The 17,762-nt window shown below is 40.2% G+C and overlaps 3 protein-coding genes and 1 non-coding gene across 5 annotated transcripts; 3 read left to right on the top strand and 1 right to left on the bottom strand.

The window, feature by feature from the left end:
* Window positions 1-1,490: 1,490 nt before the first annotated feature.
* On the bottom strand, window positions 1,491-3,022 carry LOC130746900 (uncharacterized). Its single transcript, XM_057599683.1, has 3 exons — window positions 2,663-3,022; window positions 2,257-2,399; window positions 1,491-2,140 (listed from the first exon to the last, which is right to left on the bottom strand). Exons 2-3 carry the CDS (start codon window positions 2,395-2,397, stop codon window positions 1,817-1,819), a joined length of 465 nt encoding a protein of 154 aa, XP_057455666.1. The 5' UTR covers window positions 2,398-2,399; window positions 2,663-3,022; the 3' UTR covers window positions 1,491-1,816.
* Window positions 3,023-3,463: 441 nt separating this feature from the next.
* LOC130746897 (callose synthase 12-like) lies at window positions 3,464-11,237 on the top strand. The gene is made up of 2 exons (XM_057599674.1): window positions 3,464-8,888; window positions 11,030-11,237. The coding sequence occupies exon 1, from the start codon at window positions 3,582-3,584 to the stop codon at window positions 8,874-8,876; it is 5,295 nt and encodes a 1,764-aa protein (XP_057455657.1). The 5' UTR covers window positions 3,464-3,581; the 3' UTR covers window positions 8,877-8,888; window positions 11,030-11,237.
* On the top strand, window positions 6,538-6,618 carry LOC130709663 (small nucleolar RNA J33). The gene has a single exon (XR_009010140.1). It is a non-coding gene; the product is annotated as a small nucleolar RNA J33 (small nucleolar RNA).
* LOC130746898 (transcription factor CAULIFLOWER-like) lies at window positions 11,217-17,106 on the top strand. 2 transcript variants are annotated; one of them, XM_057599677.1, is made up of 3 exons: window positions 11,217-11,355; window positions 14,177-14,464; window positions 16,220-17,105. In XM_057599677.1, the coding sequence occupies exons 1-3, from the start codon at window positions 11,311-11,313 to the stop codon at window positions 16,598-16,600; spliced, it is 714 nt and encodes a 237-aa protein (XP_057455660.1). In that variant the 5' UTR covers window positions 11,217-11,310; the 3' UTR covers window positions 16,601-17,105. The 2 variants fall into 2 exon arrangements, with proteins under 2 accessions (XP_057455660.1, XP_057455659.1); XM_057599676.1 differs by lacking the exon at window positions 11,217-11,355 and adding an exon at window positions 11,378-13,148 and having other exon boundaries at window positions 16,220-17,106.
* The last annotated feature ends 656 nt before the right edge of the window (window positions 17,107-17,762 follow it).

Genomic DNA, 17,762 nt, shown 5'->3' with positions numbered 1-17,762 from the left:
ATGTTCCGTATTGGATATGAAACTTAATGTTCCGTATTGGATATGAAACTTAATGTTCCGTATTTGGTGTCTGTTTAGAGTTATAAACTTAATTTATAAAATGTTTTTATAAAACTTAATATAATTAGCTTAGTTTATTTATAAAACCTAATCTAATTAGCTTAGTTAATTTATAAAATGTTTTTAATTTAGTTATAAACATCGTGAATTATTTAGTGATTTTATTTAGAGATTTAATTGAGAAATTTAGTAATTGAGCGAGTATAATTTATTCAGTGAATTTATTTAGAAAATGTTTGCTCTGAATATATAGTGAGAATGAAGAACAGAAAGAGGTCTCGAGCTAGTGAGGATGCGGGGCCTACAGAGGATAGACACGGGCGATTACATGCTTCTAGCCGGCGCGGCGATCATGCTGCGACCTCTCACGCTGTTGAGGCTTCAGCTCCAGCTCCAGTTGATTCTATGCAGTCGCCCATGGTAGAGGCTTCAGCTCCAGCTCCAGTTGAGCCTACTGATCGAGTTCCTACTCCGCCGTCTCCCATGGTTGAGGTACCTCGCCCTGAGTCACCAGGCGAGGAGTCATCAGGCGAGTCGTCATCCGGCGATGAGTCATCCGGCGATGAGTCATCCGACGAGGAGTCATCCGGCGAGGAGGGGTCATATGACGAGGATAGTATTCCTCCTCCTGATGTTGATGCTGATGTCGTGCCAGAGGCACAGGGTGGCGAGGAGGACCTGATCCAGAGGTTGCCGCCGTTTCCGGGGGGGCCTGTTGATCTGTCGCTTCTCACGCATTATGCTGATCACAAGGCTCCCTGGACGTGGCATGCACTCCTACGCACAGACGAGCGGTATGTGGACCGTCGACACTTGAGGGTGGCCACAGCTGGGGGGAAGGTTTGGAACCTTGCTTGTGATGGTGATTCAGACAGTCACAGGAGGGTTCGAGAGTTGATTGAGCAGACGGGTCTTCATCAGCTACCCTGGTGCAGCTACTCGGAGACAGATGCAGGCCTCATTTTGGCCCTTGTGGAGCGATGGCATGAGGAGACTAGTAGCTTCCACATGCCGTTTGGGGAGATGACCATCACCCTGGACGACGTGTCGGCTCTTCTCCATCTCCCAATGGGGTCGAGGTTCTATACGCCTGGGAGGGGGGAGAGGGACGAGTGTGCAGCGCTATGTGCTGAGTTGATGGGAGGAGTCACTGGAGGTGCCAGATGCTCTTGCAGTTGGCACGCATGCCCGATCCCTCACTGAGAGGGCGCTGGATCTTATTAGATCCAGCGCATTCATCGGTACCCAGGGAGTAGCCTTTGCTGCTGTCCGAGGAGCTGGAGCTGCAGGAGGCAGAGGTCGTGGAGGTAGAGCGCGTGGAGGCAGAGCCCGTGGAGGCAGAGCCCGTGGAGAGGGTGCACCTGCAGAGGGCGCTCGTGGAGGCAGAGCTCGTGGACCTAGAGGTCGGAGGGGTGGCGGTAGGGGTGGCGGTAGGCGTCGGGGCGAGTGACTGTATATTTGTATATATTTTTTTGTGTACTTTTATATTATGACATGTGACGACATTGTATGGACTCTTTTTATATTAACCACGCTTTCTATTTCCACCTATTATGTTTAGACTCTTATAATGAAAAATAACCTGTATAACTACACCGTGAATAATGAAAGGCAAGATAAGTAACATAAGGCCCATCAATATACCAATGACCATCAAATTACTATTATTAAAAGCAGCAATGAACAACATAAGGGCAAGGCCCATCAGATTAATATTACAGAGCGTTTACAAATGAATATTACACAAAGTGTGGTGTCAGTCTGTGGTGATGTCTACATAGCTTTGGTGACTAAGAGGAACACCAAAAGTAACAAACCAAGCTTCTAATTCTGATGTGAACCTGTGTAAACGTGTAACATATGGGACGCACCAGCTTACTGATATAGGATCAACATACCGTTCAACAAGGTCAGGGTCTCTGTAGGGAACATACTTACCATGCTTCTCGCACCCCAACATGACATAAGCTTTTCTGCTTCCATTCCCACCGCTATCTGACTTTGTGATCAACACAACATATCCATTTTCAATCGCAATTCCATGAACCCAATTGATAAGATCATCACGGGTAGGGAAAATCTGTTCAATGATGCATACCCAACACACAAACAAGGCATAAACAAGGGTGATCAAGACATAATAAGAATTGATATATTACACTTTCAAAACAATGCAAAAATCTGTTCAAAGAATACCTGATCAGTTGTAAATAAATGCGAGACATCTATACTTATACACGGGGGTACAAATGCTGGTGGTGGCACCTCTTCAGGTTGAGCATTGTTCAATCCAACTTCAATCAATTGAGATTCATGAAATAAAAATGATTCTGTCATCCCTGGAAGAGAATACGGAACTTTATTATCCATATTGCATACGGAACTTTATAATTCGTATTTAATACGGAAATTTATAATTCGTATTGAATACGGTATATTAATTTTCGTATAGACTCCGAAACTTTATATTCCGTATTTTAACACATCTCAGAATTCAGAAAATCATCATTCTAACTACTTAATCTACTTAATCTAACTACTTAATCTAACAACTTCAACTACTTAAACTAACAACATACAACAAACAACTAACAACACTTACCTCAAATGCTATCTTTTTGCATCCAATGGTGGAGAGCTTGCCAATGAAGGAGTTGGTGGTGGTGGTAGGAAGAATGGAAGTGAGGATGAAAGTGAGGTAGGAGAGGGTGAGAGAGAGGGTGGTCTGGAGGCATTGAGGGGGTTAAGGGGGCTGGTGAGGGGTTGGTGACGGAGGAGTAATGGTGGAGGGGTTGGTGGAGGGAGGAGTAATGGTGGAAAAGGTGATGACTGTCAGAGTTATAATACGGAATTTTAACTTCCGTATTCTATTTTATAGAATACGGAAGTTTAAGTTCCGTAGGGCATTTATGGGTTAAAAAAAAAGAGGTGGGGCGCGGAGCCCCATAGGGGGGGCCCCAAACCCAACTCTCAGATGAGAGGCGTGCAATAGGTAAGAAAGGACAATTTTTAGATCAGTAGGAGAAGAGCAGATGAGGACTTTCAATTATAGGCTAGGAGATTATTAAATAAGGCCTAACAATGACCTAGGCCCAATTCAACAGAAACAGGAACAAAAAAAAAAAAAAGATGGCCATGAACAGTGCAATGGGATTTTGAAACTTAAGTTAGTAGATTAAATAAATAGATAAAAAACAAATTGAACCTCGCGATCTACGAATTGGACTACGACATTTGAAAACGTAATGAAAAAATCAGACAAGCCTAGGAAAGTGGGATACAGAACAAGAAACACGATGAGGTCAAAAATATTTCTATTTTTTATCAATTTAATTAATTAATTAACCAAAATAAAATAAAATAAACTCAAACGCGCGAATTTTGCCCTTTTCTTCTTCTCTCCAGTGCAGTGCGCACGTTAGCCACCATCACAACACCCTCTCTCTCTCTCTCTCTCTCTCTCTTCTTTCTCTCTCTGTAACTACCACTACTCTCACTACTAGGGTTCCGATTCCGATGCTATGAGTCGCCGTCCACGTCACCAACCACCACCGGCATCCGCCACTCCTCCCCGTGAGGATGAGCCCTACAACATCATCCCCGTCCACAACCTCCTCGCCGACCACCCTTCCCTGCGTTTTCCTGAAGTCCGCGCCGCCGCCGCCGCACTCCGCGCCGTCGGAGACTTACGGCGACCTCCATTCGCGCAATGGCGTCCTCACATGGACCTCCTTGACTGGCTCTCGCTCTTCTTCGGGTTTCAACGGGACAACGTCCGCAACCAGCGCGAGCATCTTGTGCTTCATCTTGCTAACGCCCAGATGCGCCTCACTCCGCCGCCGGACAACATCGATACACTCGATGCCACCGTCCTCCGCCGCTTCCGGAGGAAGCTTCTGAAGAATTACACCTCCTGGTGCTCTTATCTTGGTAAGAAGTCAAACATCTGGATCTCTGACAACCGCCGTGCCGGCGGGGAGTCTGACCTCCGGCGGGAGCTTCTGTACGTCTCGCTTTACCTCCTCATCTGGGGAGAGGCGGCGAACCTCCGGTTCGCCCCTGAATGCATCTGCTACATCTTCCACAACATGGCTAACGAGCTCAACAGGATATTGGAGGATTACATCGATGATAACACGGGGCAGCCTGTGATGCCTTCGATTTCCGGTGAGAATGCTTTCTTGAATCATGTGGTGAAGCCTATTTATGAAACGATTAGGCGTGAGGTTGATAGTAGTAGAAATGGAACTGCTCCTCATAGTGCTTGGAGGAACTATGATGATATCAATGAGTATTTTTGGAGTAAGAGGTGTTTTGAGAAGCTCAAATGGCCTCCTGATGTTGGGAGCAACTTTTTCGTGACGCCGGGGACAGGGAAGCATGTGGGTAAGACTGGTTTTGTGGAGCAGAGGTCGTTTTGGAACCTGTTGAGGAGTTTTGATAGGCTTTGGGTGATGCTGGTGTTGTTTCTTCAGGCTGCTATTATTGTTGCTTGGGAGGAGAGGACTTATCCTTGGCAAGCATTGGAGGATCGCGATGTGCAGGTCAGGGCTTTGACCATTTTCTTCACGTGGAGTGGGATGAGGTTTGTGCAGTCTTTGCTTGATGTGGGGATGCAGTACAAGTTGGTGTCAAGGGAGACAATGGGGCATGGAGTGCGGATGGCGATGAAATGTGCGGTTTCTGCTGGGTGGATTGTAGTGTTTGGTGTGTTTTATGGGAGGATTTGGGAGCAGAAGAACCATGATAGACGGTGGTCGCCGGCGGCGAATACGCGGGTGGTGAACTTTCTGGAAGTTGTGTTTGTCTTCCTCATTCCAGAGCTTCTAGCTTTGGCACTTTTTATAATTCCTTGGATTAGAAATTTTCTTGAGAATACAAATTGGAGGATCTTTTACATGTTGTCGTGGTGGTTTCAGAGCAGAAGCTTTGTTGGCCGTGGTTTGAGAGAAGGGCTTGTAGACAACATCAAGTATTCACTGTTCTGGGTTTTCGTGCTTGCCACTAAATTTTGTTTCAGCTACTTTTTACAGATCAAACCCATGATTGCTCCAACAAAGGCAGTGTTGGACATCAAGAATGTTCATTATGAATGGCATGAGTTTTTTCATCACAGCAACAGGTTTGCTGTTGGGTTACTGTGGCTGCCAGTTGTTTTGATTTATCTAATGGATTTACAAATTTGGTATTCCATATATTCATCTTTTGCTGGGGCGGCTGTTGGGTTATTGGCACACTTGGGTGAGATTCGTAATATGCAACAGCTGAAATTGAGGTTCCAGTTTTTCGCCTCTGCAATTCAGTTTAATCTCATGCCAGAGGAGCAGTTATTGAATGCGAGAGGAACGCTGAAGAGCAAGTTTAAGGATGCCATCCACAGGTTGAAGCTCAGGTATGGGCTCGGTCAGCCTTATAGGAAGCTTGAGTCTAACCAGGTTGAGGCCAACAAGTTTGCTTTGATATGGAACGAGATAATTTTATGCTTTAGGGAGGAGGATATTATCTCTGACAGAGAACTTGAGCTGCTGGAGCTGCCACAGAACTCTTGGAATGTCAGGGTTATTCGCTGGCCATGCTTTCTTCTCTGCAACGAGTTACTGCTGGCACTCAGTCAGGCAAAGGAGCTAGTTAATGATTCTGATAAGAGGCTTTATAATAAGATATGCAAGAATGAGTACAGACGCTGTGCTGTCATAGAAGCATATGATAGTGTCAAGCACTTGCTTCTTCAGATTATCAAACCCAATAGTGAAGAGCATTCTATCATGACTGTTCTGTTTCAGGAAATTGATCACTCTCTCGAGATTGAGAAATTCACTAAGACATTTAAAACAACTGCGCTGCCTCAGCTCCACAGCAAGTTGATCAAACTTACCGAGTTATTGAACAAGCCTATCAAGGATCTTAACCAAGTGGTGAATACCCTTCAGGCCCTTTATGAGATTTCTATCAGAGACTTTTTCAAGGAAAAAAGAAATCCTAATCAGCTAAAGGAGGATGGTCTGGCTCAACATAATCCTGCTTCAGGACTGCTTTTTGAGAACGCTGTTCAGTTGCCTGATACCACCAATGAGAACTTCTATCGGCAGGTTCGGCGCTTGCACACAATTCTTACCTCAAGGGATTCAATGCAAAACATCCCAATAAATCTAGAAGCTAGACGGAGGATTGCTTTCTTCAGCAACTCACTTTTTATGAATATGCCTCATGCTCCCCAAGTAGAGAAAATGATGGCTTTCAGTGTTCTAACACCTTACTATAGTGAGGAAGTTTTATTCAGCAAGGAACAGCTCAGAACTGAAAATGAAGATGGGGTTTCTATCCTGTACTATTTGCAGACTATATATGATGATGACTGGAAGAATTTTGTGGAGAGGATGCGTCGGGAGGGGATGGTGAAAGACAGTGATATTTGGACTGATAAGATTAGAGATTTGAGGCTCTGGGCTTCGTACAGAGGTCAGACATTATCACGGACAGTTAGAGGTATGATGTACTACTATCGGGCCCTCAAGATGTTGGCTTTTCTAGATTCTGCATCAGAAATGGACATTCGTGAAGGCACACGTGAACTTGTTCCAATGGGCAGTCTTAACTCTGAACAGTCACCTTCTTCTAAGAGCAGCCTAAGTAGAGCAAGCAGTTCAGTGAGTTTGTTATTCAAAGGCCATGAGTATGGTACTGCTTTAATGAAATTCACATATGTAGTTGCTTGCCAGATTTATGGAACTCAGAAAGCAAAAAAAGATCCTCATGCTGATGAAATTTTGTCTCTAATGAGAGACAATGAGGCCCTTCGAGTTGCCTATGTTGATGAGAAAACTTCCGGAAGGGATGAGAAGGAGTATTACTCTGTTCTTGTTAAGTTTGACAAACAGTTGCAGAAGGAGGTGGAAATTTACCGAGTAAAGTTGCCAGGTCCTTTGAAGCTAGGCGAAGGAAAGCCAGAAAACCAAAATCATGCTATTATCTTCACCCGTGGAGATGCAGTTCAGACTATTGATATGAATCAAGATAACTACTTTGAGGAGGCACTTAAAATGCGAAATCTGCTGGAAGAATATAGGCTGTACTATGGCAACAGGAAACCCACTATTTTAGGAGTTAGGGAACACATTTTTACTGGTTCTGTTTCCTCTCTTGCTTGGTTTATGTCTGCTCAAGAAACGAGTTTTGTCACCTTAGGTCAGAGAGTTTTGGCAAATCCTCTGAAAGTTAGAATGCATTATGGACATCCAGATGTGTTTGACAGGTTTTGGTTTTTAACTCGAGGTGGTATCAGTAAGGCTTCCAGAGTGATCAACATAAGTGAGGACATTTTTGCTGGTTTCAACTGTACTCTTCGTGGAGGTAATGTCACTCACCATGAATATGTCCAGGTTGGAAAAGGAAGGGATGTTGGATTGAATCAAGTATCAATGTTTGAAGCAAAGGTTGCAAGTGGAAATGGCGAGCAAATCCTAAGCAGAGATGTGTACAGGTTGGGTCATAGGCTGGATTTTTTCCGGATGCTGTCATTCTTCTACACTACAGTGGGGTTCTTCTTCAACACAATGATGGTGGTTCTGACAGTATATGGATTTTTATGGGGTCGACTATATCTTGCCCTTAGTGGCGTTGAGAGTGCAATGGAAGATAACAGTAGTGACAATAAAGCACTTGGTACCATCTTGAATCAGCAGTTCATCATCCAGCTTGGACTTTTCACTGCTCTTCCAATGATTGTTGAGAATTCCATTGAGCATGGGTTCCTTCAAGCAATCTGGGATTTCTTGACAATGCAGCTCCAGCTTTCTTCAGTTTTCTATACATTCTCCATGGGCACTCGTAGTCATTATTTTGGCCGGACCGTTCTGCATGGAGGGGCAAAATATCGAGCTACTGGCCGTGGTTTTGTTGTAGAGCATAAGAGTTTTGCTGAAAACTATAGACTCTTTGCCCGTAGTCATTTTGTAAAAGCAATTGAATTGGGGCTAATACTTGTAATTTATGCATCACACAGCCCTGTAGCAACTGACTCATTTGTTTATATAGCCCTGACCATAACTAGTTGGTTCTTAGTTGCATCATGGTTGATGACACCATTTGTGTTCAATCCTTCTGGCTTTGATTGGTTGAAAACTGTTTATGATTTTGATGACTTTATGAACTGGATTTGGTACCGTGGAAGTGTGTTTGCTAAAGCTGAACAGAGCTGGGAAAGATGGTGGAATGAAGAGCAGGATCACCTAAAGGTAACTGGCCTTTGGGGAAAGCTTTTGGAGATAATCCTAGACCTTAGGTTCTTCTTTTTCCAGTATGGAATTGTCTACCAGCTAGGCATTTCTGCTGGAAGTACCAGTATTGGTGTTTACTTACTATCTTGGATTTATGTGATTGTTGTATCTGTGATCTATGCGGTGATAGTGTATGCCCGGAACAAATATGCAGCAAAGGAGCATATATATTATCGGCTGGTCCAGTTTCTTGTCATAATTCTTGCAATTCTCTTGATAGTTGCTTTGCTGGAGTTTACTCAATTCAAATTCGTGGATGTCTTTACTAGCCTGTTGGCATTCCTTCCCACAGGGTGGGGCCTGATATTGATTGCCCAAGTATTTCGACCATTTTTGCAGTCCACAATCATTTGGGATGGTGTTGTTTCAGCAGCTCGTCTATATGATATATTGTTTGGAGTCATTGTTATGGCACCTGTGGCATTACTATCGTGGTTACCTGGATTTCAGAATATGCAAACCAAAATTCTTTTCAATGAAGCATTTAGCAGGGGCCTCCGGATATCCCAGATTATTACAGGGAAAAAATCCAAAGTTTGACTGTGACTCCAGGTAATTTCTATTCATTTTCAGTGAATTTTTGTATTTAAATTAGTTTTGTGGCATAATTGTTCTTGTATGTCAATGACTTAATCATAATGAGACAATGCTGCCGTTGAGCTAATGGAATCACATTCTTTTTGTTTATGCTTTCCTCCCTAGTGACTTATCTCCTTGATTCTGTCTTGTAATTAAGGAAATGTTCTATTCACGTAAAAACACACATATATGATCAAGAAGGCAATGAATTCTCTCACCATATGTTTGTGGCAAGTAATTTTTGCATCAGCTGTGTTCTCTTCCAACAAAGCTCATTTTGTTGTCTCTCTTGCAGTAGGGCTAGTAACAGAATCAGATAGGAAATGAAAGAAAGTACTGAGTGAGTCAGCTAAGAGAGAGTAAATGTGTATATTTTGTGTGTCATTGATTTGTGATGTGAACATATACATTTAAAGACTCAGGTTTTAACAGTTAACTAATTCTATTGTAACGAAGTCAGTTATCGTATTTGTTTCCCATGTAACTTGCTTAGCTGTCAGTAACTGGCATCTGATATTTCATTAACTATTATCTGAAGCTAGCAGCTAAAGCTAAATCAGAGAGCACTACTCAAATGCTTTGATAGGCTCCTGCCCCCCAAAAGAAAAAGAAAAAGAAAAGTTAGGGGGGTTTCAGAAATAGAAACTGTTCAAAGTCCCCAGTGTTTCTCCCAAGGAGAAAGAAAACACTTCTTGGATAGGTCCTTTCTAGAACATCAGCAAAGTGAGCATAAGCAGGGATATAAGTTAAGGCTTTTCGCAAGTACTTTAGCTATGTTTGTTTTAACCCTATTCTACCATTTTCATCAGTTTTAAGAGTTCTAAATGGGAAAACATCATCTTCGAGAACAAAACGTCAAAGGAAATACTGAGCTCCATTATAGAAAAGTTCATTTACGTTTTCTCAATTTTAATGCAAAAGGCACTTTATCATTAACATAGAAGATAATTAGTGTTGGGTACTTCATGCAAGAGTGCAGCATGGGGTTGTGGGATAAGGAGACAGTGCTCAAATTGTTGCAATAGATGATAGGAGTTGTGAGACAAACCTTAATTAATGTTCGTAGAGTGTGAATACAGAGGACTTTAGGCAGTATTAGCCAAGCTATCGTACTCTACTTCTGTGCTTCAGCAGGCAATTTAAGTTTGCTTTGTGGACCACTAGGAGACAAGGTTCGGTCCCTAAAAGATGCACAAGCAAGATGTTGATCTATGATAATTTGTGTTAGAGGCCAGGTTAGCATCACTGAAAGCTTGAAGAGAAAGAGGATGAAGCGGAGATGCAGGTTGCCACAGAGACCAGAGTGACAGTGCCTCTAAGATATTGGAGAATGTGTTAAACTTTACAATGAGAGAGCAAAGTTTGGACCTTAATTAACCTACTTTGATGACTAAAACTAATTGCAAGTAATGGGAGCATATTGGAGAGAAAATTTGATAACTGTTTCCACCAGAGAAAATGTTCTCATCTAACTTATTGAATGATTGAAACTGAATAGGAAAAAGTCACCAAAGCATTCTCTGGAATTGGGGATTCCATGGTAGCAGGAGGTGTTCCACCTTGCGTGGTGCTTACATAGGATTTGTAGAGGTCATACTAGAGCTTAAAGCTGTGATACAATAATAGGATCAGAGAGAAAATGAGAGTAAGTAGCCAAAGAGCTAAGAGGGTGAACCTGAATATTGTGTTATTGATCGGTGATGTAAACATGCATCTAACACATTCAATTATTTTATTCATCTTCTAACTTGCTGAGCCATCAGTAACTGACAAGCTGGGCTGTCATTAACTACTACCTAAACCTAACCATAGCTAATTCTGATGGCACTGCTCATATAAGTTGATAGTTGGAGTCCTTTTACATTATGCAGTTTGTGGAGCTTGACTTGAGATATTTGTTTGTGTGTGATCTTTCTTGATAATATATACATACCTATATTTGAGTATGTTAACTTGTCTATCTGTTCTTTTTATCTGGTTCATGTTTTCTCCTGGTGCCTTTCATGTATCTGTATGTGAATCTGTGACAGCACTGGCATTATCTGTACCTTTTATCAGCAACCCATCTTGGTGTGTTTATCTTTTAAGCTAATAGGCTTGTATTATGTTTGCAGGATATATAGAGGGGCTATGGAAGTTGAGAGGCTCAAACTTGCTTTGTTCTCCCGATTTTCCTCTGGGCATGTGAGGGCTGTTGTTAGAGTTGATGGTTGTGACTATATTTTGTTTTTATTCGTTGGCATGGGGAGAACATTATTTTTTGCTTTCCTTTGATGGTCATTGTAATTAGCCAATTTTCATGTTTAAAATTAGTTTTGATCATGATCTTCTGATTTTGTGTATGGTCATCTCTGGCAGAAAACGGCAAATTCTTTTATCAGAAGATCAGTTTTAAATGATAGGCAATAGTAGAACGATTCAGAACTCAGGAGGAATTCAGGTAATCAAATTAGAGGTTGGAACATGAAAGGTGAATATAATTTTTATAATTAGATCAGTTTTAAAGGAATGCGATATGGTTCTTTTATGGGAGATACTTTTTAGTTTTTACACACCTAACAATTATTATTTACACGCCATATAATTCTTTCTTCCTGTAATACCCATATAATTTAAAACACATCACACACACACACACCTGGGATGTATTTATTGAGTAGAAGGGATCTGCTCAAACATTTTAGAATATTTTTCACCTCGATAAGATTAAGATCGTCTCATTGTCCCTGATGTTTCTTATGGGTCAGTTTATTTAGCATTAGGATCAGTCAGGGCAGTATACAATGAGATGAATTTGATATTTGAGAATGAGACGAATTTAAGGAAGCTTATTGCTTACATATCAACCACCAACACGTATTCAAATCAGTTTAATCTTGCATCAGATCAAAGGAACAAGGAAATGAATAGGGAATTGTTATGTCCTCTAACATCAGTTGAACCATGAAAGCTATCCCACTTAGCTGGCAATTTGACAACCAACAAAGAGAACTTTGGCCTCGATTAAAATAGCCAAGGATGCAACTCTGCTATTTCATGCTAAAATGGTTAGTGGCCCCAAATATAGGTTGGATGACCTCCTTGGAACCCAAAGAACTATTATAGAAGAAATTGTGAATTTCTTCCCAGACAGCCACGAATGAACACAATGAATCACTGTAGGAAGAAATGAATCAGACAGGAATGAAAGAAGCCAAGTTAACAATCCAGAATCACGTTGTTCCTAGACTTCATATGCAGGATTCACCTCATCAAGATCTTGATCTTCCTCGGTGAGATACTTGAGAGGAATGATTGGATTAACAATCAACCGATGCAACTTGTCCATGAGAATCACTCCTCCAATCTGTTGTCTCCATGAGAAGAAGTTTGTCTCATCAAGCTTGATGCTGATGGAGTGAGAAAACGCCAGAGGCGCTGCGTAAGAAGCGAAAGGATTCACTGCAGTCACATAACTAAGAATTGATTATAGCTCTTGATACCATGAAGAAATTCTTAGAAAAGAAAGCAAATAAAATTTCTCTGAAAATGTAATTGATTCATTGATTGAATTTTGTATACAAGAAGGTTTTATATACAGCTGAGTTAGTTATAAGTATAACACCAGTTAGTGAAACTGTTGCTAATGATGCCAGCTTTTAATCACACTGTGCCTACAACTAACTGAAGAGAACCAAGTGCAGCTTCAGGAATACACCCTGTGAGAGGGGAATTGAGTTTGGTGCCCCACCCCTTAGGCTTTGCACCCCACTTTATTAAATACGGAATTTAAAGTTCCGTATCAATACGGAAAATAAAATTCCGTATCTGTTTTAGTATATAATGAGTGGTTGAAAATGTGACACGCATGCTTAAATACAGTACGGAATTTTAAGTTCCGTATTCAATAGGGAGAATACGGAATTTTAAATTCCGTATTTGATAAAGTGGGGTGCCAAGCCCCATAGGTGGGTGTCAAACTCAACTCCCCTGTGAGAGGGAGAGGGGTGAGGAAAAGAGGCAAGTATCTTTTTGTAAATCCAACAGTCGGAGGGAAATGCTTGCTGCAGCTGCAGGAGAGGATCAGATTCCAAATAAATTTCTTCTGTTCCCTACCCTCTCTCCATTCTCTCTCTCTCTCTCTCTCTCTCTCTCTCTCTCTCTCTCTCTGTCTATCTTCAAGCTCCACCCATGGCTTCTGAATCGTCCATTGACAATCAAGCCGATCTGGTCATCACGCCCAATTCAACTCAGGTATATATATATACCCACTTGCAAACACTTGAGCTATCAAACAAGCTCTTCCAAACATGGCCAAATCATTATATAGACCATCATGTTTACATTTATAGATAAATCAATGAGTATATTATTTCAAGATATTATAATAAAAATCTAATGTAGCAGTGATAAATGATAATATTAATTTGTTTATTAAATTTGACAAACAATAACTAACTTCTCCCCAAATACAAAACATCCGTTTTCTTCATCCTCTCATACATCCTCAGCCCCTTAGTCCTCTTTGCATCTGCCATAACATCAGAAGGTCCATCTTATTTGCTCCAATACTTTTGGGCCATAAAAAGCTCTCGGGAAGTTTTGAAGTATGGAAAAAGCAATTATTTCTCCACAATTAGCTAATCAAAACATGTCAAGTGCCATGTATAAATGTTTTGAAGAATCAGATAGTATGTTACGTTTAATTTGACTAGACAGGTACCTTGACTGTTGATTAATATATGCTGTATGGTACATGATTGCTCAATGATCTAGTGCAAAACTAGAAAATGGAATCTTTTATTGACCTACTTTGGCTTGGATTGGATGCCTGAGAATGAGTGTGATTAAAAGAAAAACCCTGCAAAACTTCATCCTGTCAAGCAAAGTACTGGTAAACATTAAAAGGTAAATCCATTGAAATTTAGGAGGAAGGAGACTGATGAAAACATAATTATCTTTGGTGTTTAAAGCAAGGTTTGCTGCTCTAGTCATTGACAGTTATTACTTGTTTTCCTTGAGAAAAGCCATAAACTGACATTTATCCATTGAGTTATAATGGTTATTGTAACCAAATTGGTTTGCTATTTACATATAATTGTCATGCTTGCTTTATTCTGAGTTTTTACTTTTTAATAACATTGCTCAAGCTTTTTGTTTCTTATATGCATCATCATTCATCCATGTATATACTTGTCATGATTATGAGCCAATGTCCTTGAGAGTAATTCCATACCTTTCTAGTAAGTTTTTGAACCTCAACTCCACAAACATTTTGGCAGGATTTTGACCAATCAAGGGCGGAAAGGACATTGATTTTCCCTGATACTTCCTATAATCCACCTGAAGATTCTTCGAGCCAAGATGCGATTGCAACTGTGGAGAAGAATATGAAAAAGTATGTGGACAACCTCATGCGGTTTCTGGAGGGAATTAGTTCTAAGCTATCACAGTTGGAGTTACATTACTACAATCTTGACCAATCTATTGGAGAAATGAAATCTGAATTAAATTTTAACCTTGGGGAGCAATATTCAAAGCTCAAATCTCTAGAAAAGCACCTTCAAGAAGTAAGTCCCAACTTTAATTGATAATATCAGTAATAGTGTGTTAGCATTCAAGTTAAAGTACTCCATTCTTTCATTTATTTTGACGTTCTTGATAAATTGTTGTAGTTCTTGGCTGCATAAATACAGGTAAGTACATGTGGACTGATATTAGCATAAGTAGGGATATTGAATACAGTAAATTTTCTAAAATTCAGGGTCTGGGGGTGTTATACTATAGAGATTATTGTTTAGATTAAACTACCATTTTGGTCCATGAACAATCCACTTGATATCAATTTCACCCTCCATTGTCCATTGATTTATGTCAACAAATCAATCCTTCAGAGATTTAAAATGACATCAAAATAATCCATATTGATGTGTGTGACACCGAGCTTGAAGGAAGGGCTATTTTGACGTCGCTTTAGTTTTTGGAGGATCAGATTGATTTCAAGTGTCTTTAGAAAGGAAAAATGCTAGTTTAGTCTTATTGTTATTACATGGCTTATTGCCTTTTTTCTGTTATTATATAAACCGATATTGTGCAAACTTAACCCCCAAATAAATTTTTCTGGCTTCAGCTCTTGCAATATGATCACTTCCATCAAGATGTTAAACACCATAGAGTGTTTTCATCTTTCCTACCTTCACTCTCATCCTCTCTTACTCTAAGAGACAGCATTGATGTAACCAGTGCACCTAAAACTCACAAGAAATTCATAATAATCTTTGCTGGTTATTTGTAAAAGAGTGATACTAGCATGAAACTCCTGAAGTGGTATTCTTAAGTCTTAGTTGACCTGGGGTCAAATAATCAAATACCAAAGATAAAACAAAATAGATTGTCTCAAGATAAGGTAAAATCCCTATTTTATCATAAATATAAATTATGAAGTTAATATGCTTATCCTCTGCACTTGCACTGTACAACAGTATAGAGCAAATGGCAACAAAGATGCAGATTGCAGGGAGAGAATCCCAATCCGTTAGTTTTTCTTTTGTGCTTGTTAGAACTTAGAAGTGTTCCTTAGATTCTCATAATTGTACTCACAACGAATAGTGAGGATAAGTCACTAGCTCATGTCTGCCATGCTGACAAGGATCAGGATCAGTAAATTGACTAACTGCTGAGTGCTGACTGAAAAGCATGAAGTCAAACATAGTTAAGGATTCTCCACCTTTTTGTGTCAGGTGGTTTTTACAGCAAAAGCTGTGTTTCAAGGGGGGTAAGAAAAAAACAAATGAGCCACATCTGTGTGTTAATGTGGGTGGGTGTGGGATATAACATTTGAATTTTTTTTCTCTTATTTGGGAGCGGATGCCCAATTTTGACTTAACATGGTTTCATCCATCTAACTCGGGCTAATATAACATTTGAATATTAGTCTATTGAGGAAAAAATTTCTCTTATGGGAAGCGGATGCCCAATTTTGACTTATCCTGGTTTCGTCTAACTCATACTTCTATTGTTCTTCTCACAAGTCCAAGCCATAAAAATAAATTATACCTGTGCATGCTGGGATTTTTTTTTTAAATAGAAGTCTTTTTTTTTTTACTAATCAATTAGAAAACATTCTTTCTGAATCTGCAAACCCAACCATGCTCTTATCTTGATATGCAAATTTTCAATATGCTTTGTACATAAAGGTTGTCAATTGCCAACCTGCCTTTTATGCAAGGTTGCTGAAATAGGAATCTTTTATTTCTATATTAATATGTTTCTCCTTGATATCTTTCCAACCTTATCATTGACATGATGCTTACTTGGTCATGTAGATTCACAGCTCTGAACAAGTTTTAAGAGTCAAGCCTCAACTTGCTCAGAAAGAATCATCTTCCTTGAGACATTCACTGTCCAATGAGGACAGATCTCCTTCTACCAAATATGCTAAGAAAACTGATAATGCATCTGATGCTCCCAACAGGTGGATATCTTTTACCCCGCCCCATCAAATTGCCCCTCAGCCTCAGCCTACAACAGCCCCGCCCCAAGCTCCGACACCTTATGTGACTCAAGCCACTCAACAACCTGCTTTTTACCCTTTGCCTGGCATGCAATCTCTGAAAAAGACGGCCCCAGACATGAGAAGAGGAGCTGGTGGTCCTGTTTCTCATCCCAACTCCAAATATACACCATATAAATTTCTAGCATATTGAGCTTCTTTACTGAGGAACCTGATAGGTATATCTGGATTTACAATGAATATATGGACGTAGTGTCCTTTGATCACTGCATTTTCTGGAATTGTGGATTCCATGTGCAGGAGGAGGTGGTAGTTGTTCCACCTTGCTCCGTGCTTGCAAAGGATTTGGATAGGCCACACTAGAGCTTAAAGCTCTGATACAAAACAGTGTCAGAGAGAAACTGAGCTAAGAGTGAATCTGAATATTGTATGTTATTGATTTGTGACGTGAACACGTACATTTATAGAGCCAGGTTTGAACATTTAACTCAATACTGTTATAACAGATTCAATTAACTGAATCGTCTTCTAACTAAACCTAGCCATAGCTAATTCAGTCAAAGAGCACTGCTCATGTAAGTTGATAGTTGGAGACTTGGAGTGCTTTTTGTTGAGCTCCTGGCATCAGGCATGTCCTATGAATAAAAACCATGCCATAACTATTTATGTTTCATGCTCATTTTGTCATATGATGTCCCTGAAGTGACTATGCTTTGGCATGGTTTTGTTGACTCATACAGTGAATTCATTTTTGTAAAGGTATTCTGACCCTCGGGTTAGTATGAGTCTACCGAGGGGTAATGTTTCATCCACACCTCTCTTTTGAGGTGGAGAGGTGGAATGATGAAAGAGATAGAAAGAAAAGAAAAAGTAAGAGAGAGAAAATATGAGATGTGATAAATGATAAGATGAGAGAGATAGAAATAAAAAGAGGTGGAAATTGAGTGTTTAAAAAATGAGGTATGTATATATCATTACTCGTCTACGAGAGCATGAAGAGAGAAACTCAGTCATAGAAGGACAATGAGATAAACAATGAGTTATGCTTATAGGAATGAATGTTCAAATCTGCATTTATAGACATGGTGAGTGTATAACTTCTGAGACGATGATTGCTTGTAGGCAACTTTGCAATTGTTTTATAAATGTGTCATTTTAAATTCACTTAGCTCTTGATGGATGAGATGAATTTGCTTTCGTCCGTCTTGGCCGGTTAATAAGGAGTCCACTTAACTATGGATGGTTCAGGTAAATACCTTGTTTTTTTCAATATATTGACAAGAATTCGATACTTGAATATATATGTGAAAAAAATTCATCTGTTGCGGTAAATCATTGTTGTGCATTAAAATGTA

Source organism: Lotus japonicus, chromosome 3 (assembly GCF_012489685.1).
Source record: "Lotus japonicus ecotype B-129 chromosome 3, LjGifu_v1.2".
NCBI classification, from domain to species: Eukaryota; Viridiplantae; Streptophyta; class Magnoliopsida; order Fabales; family Fabaceae; genus Lotus; species Lotus japonicus.
The sequence above is the reverse complement of the archived record's forward strand: the minus strand, read 5'-3'. Positions and strand labels throughout refer to the sequence as shown.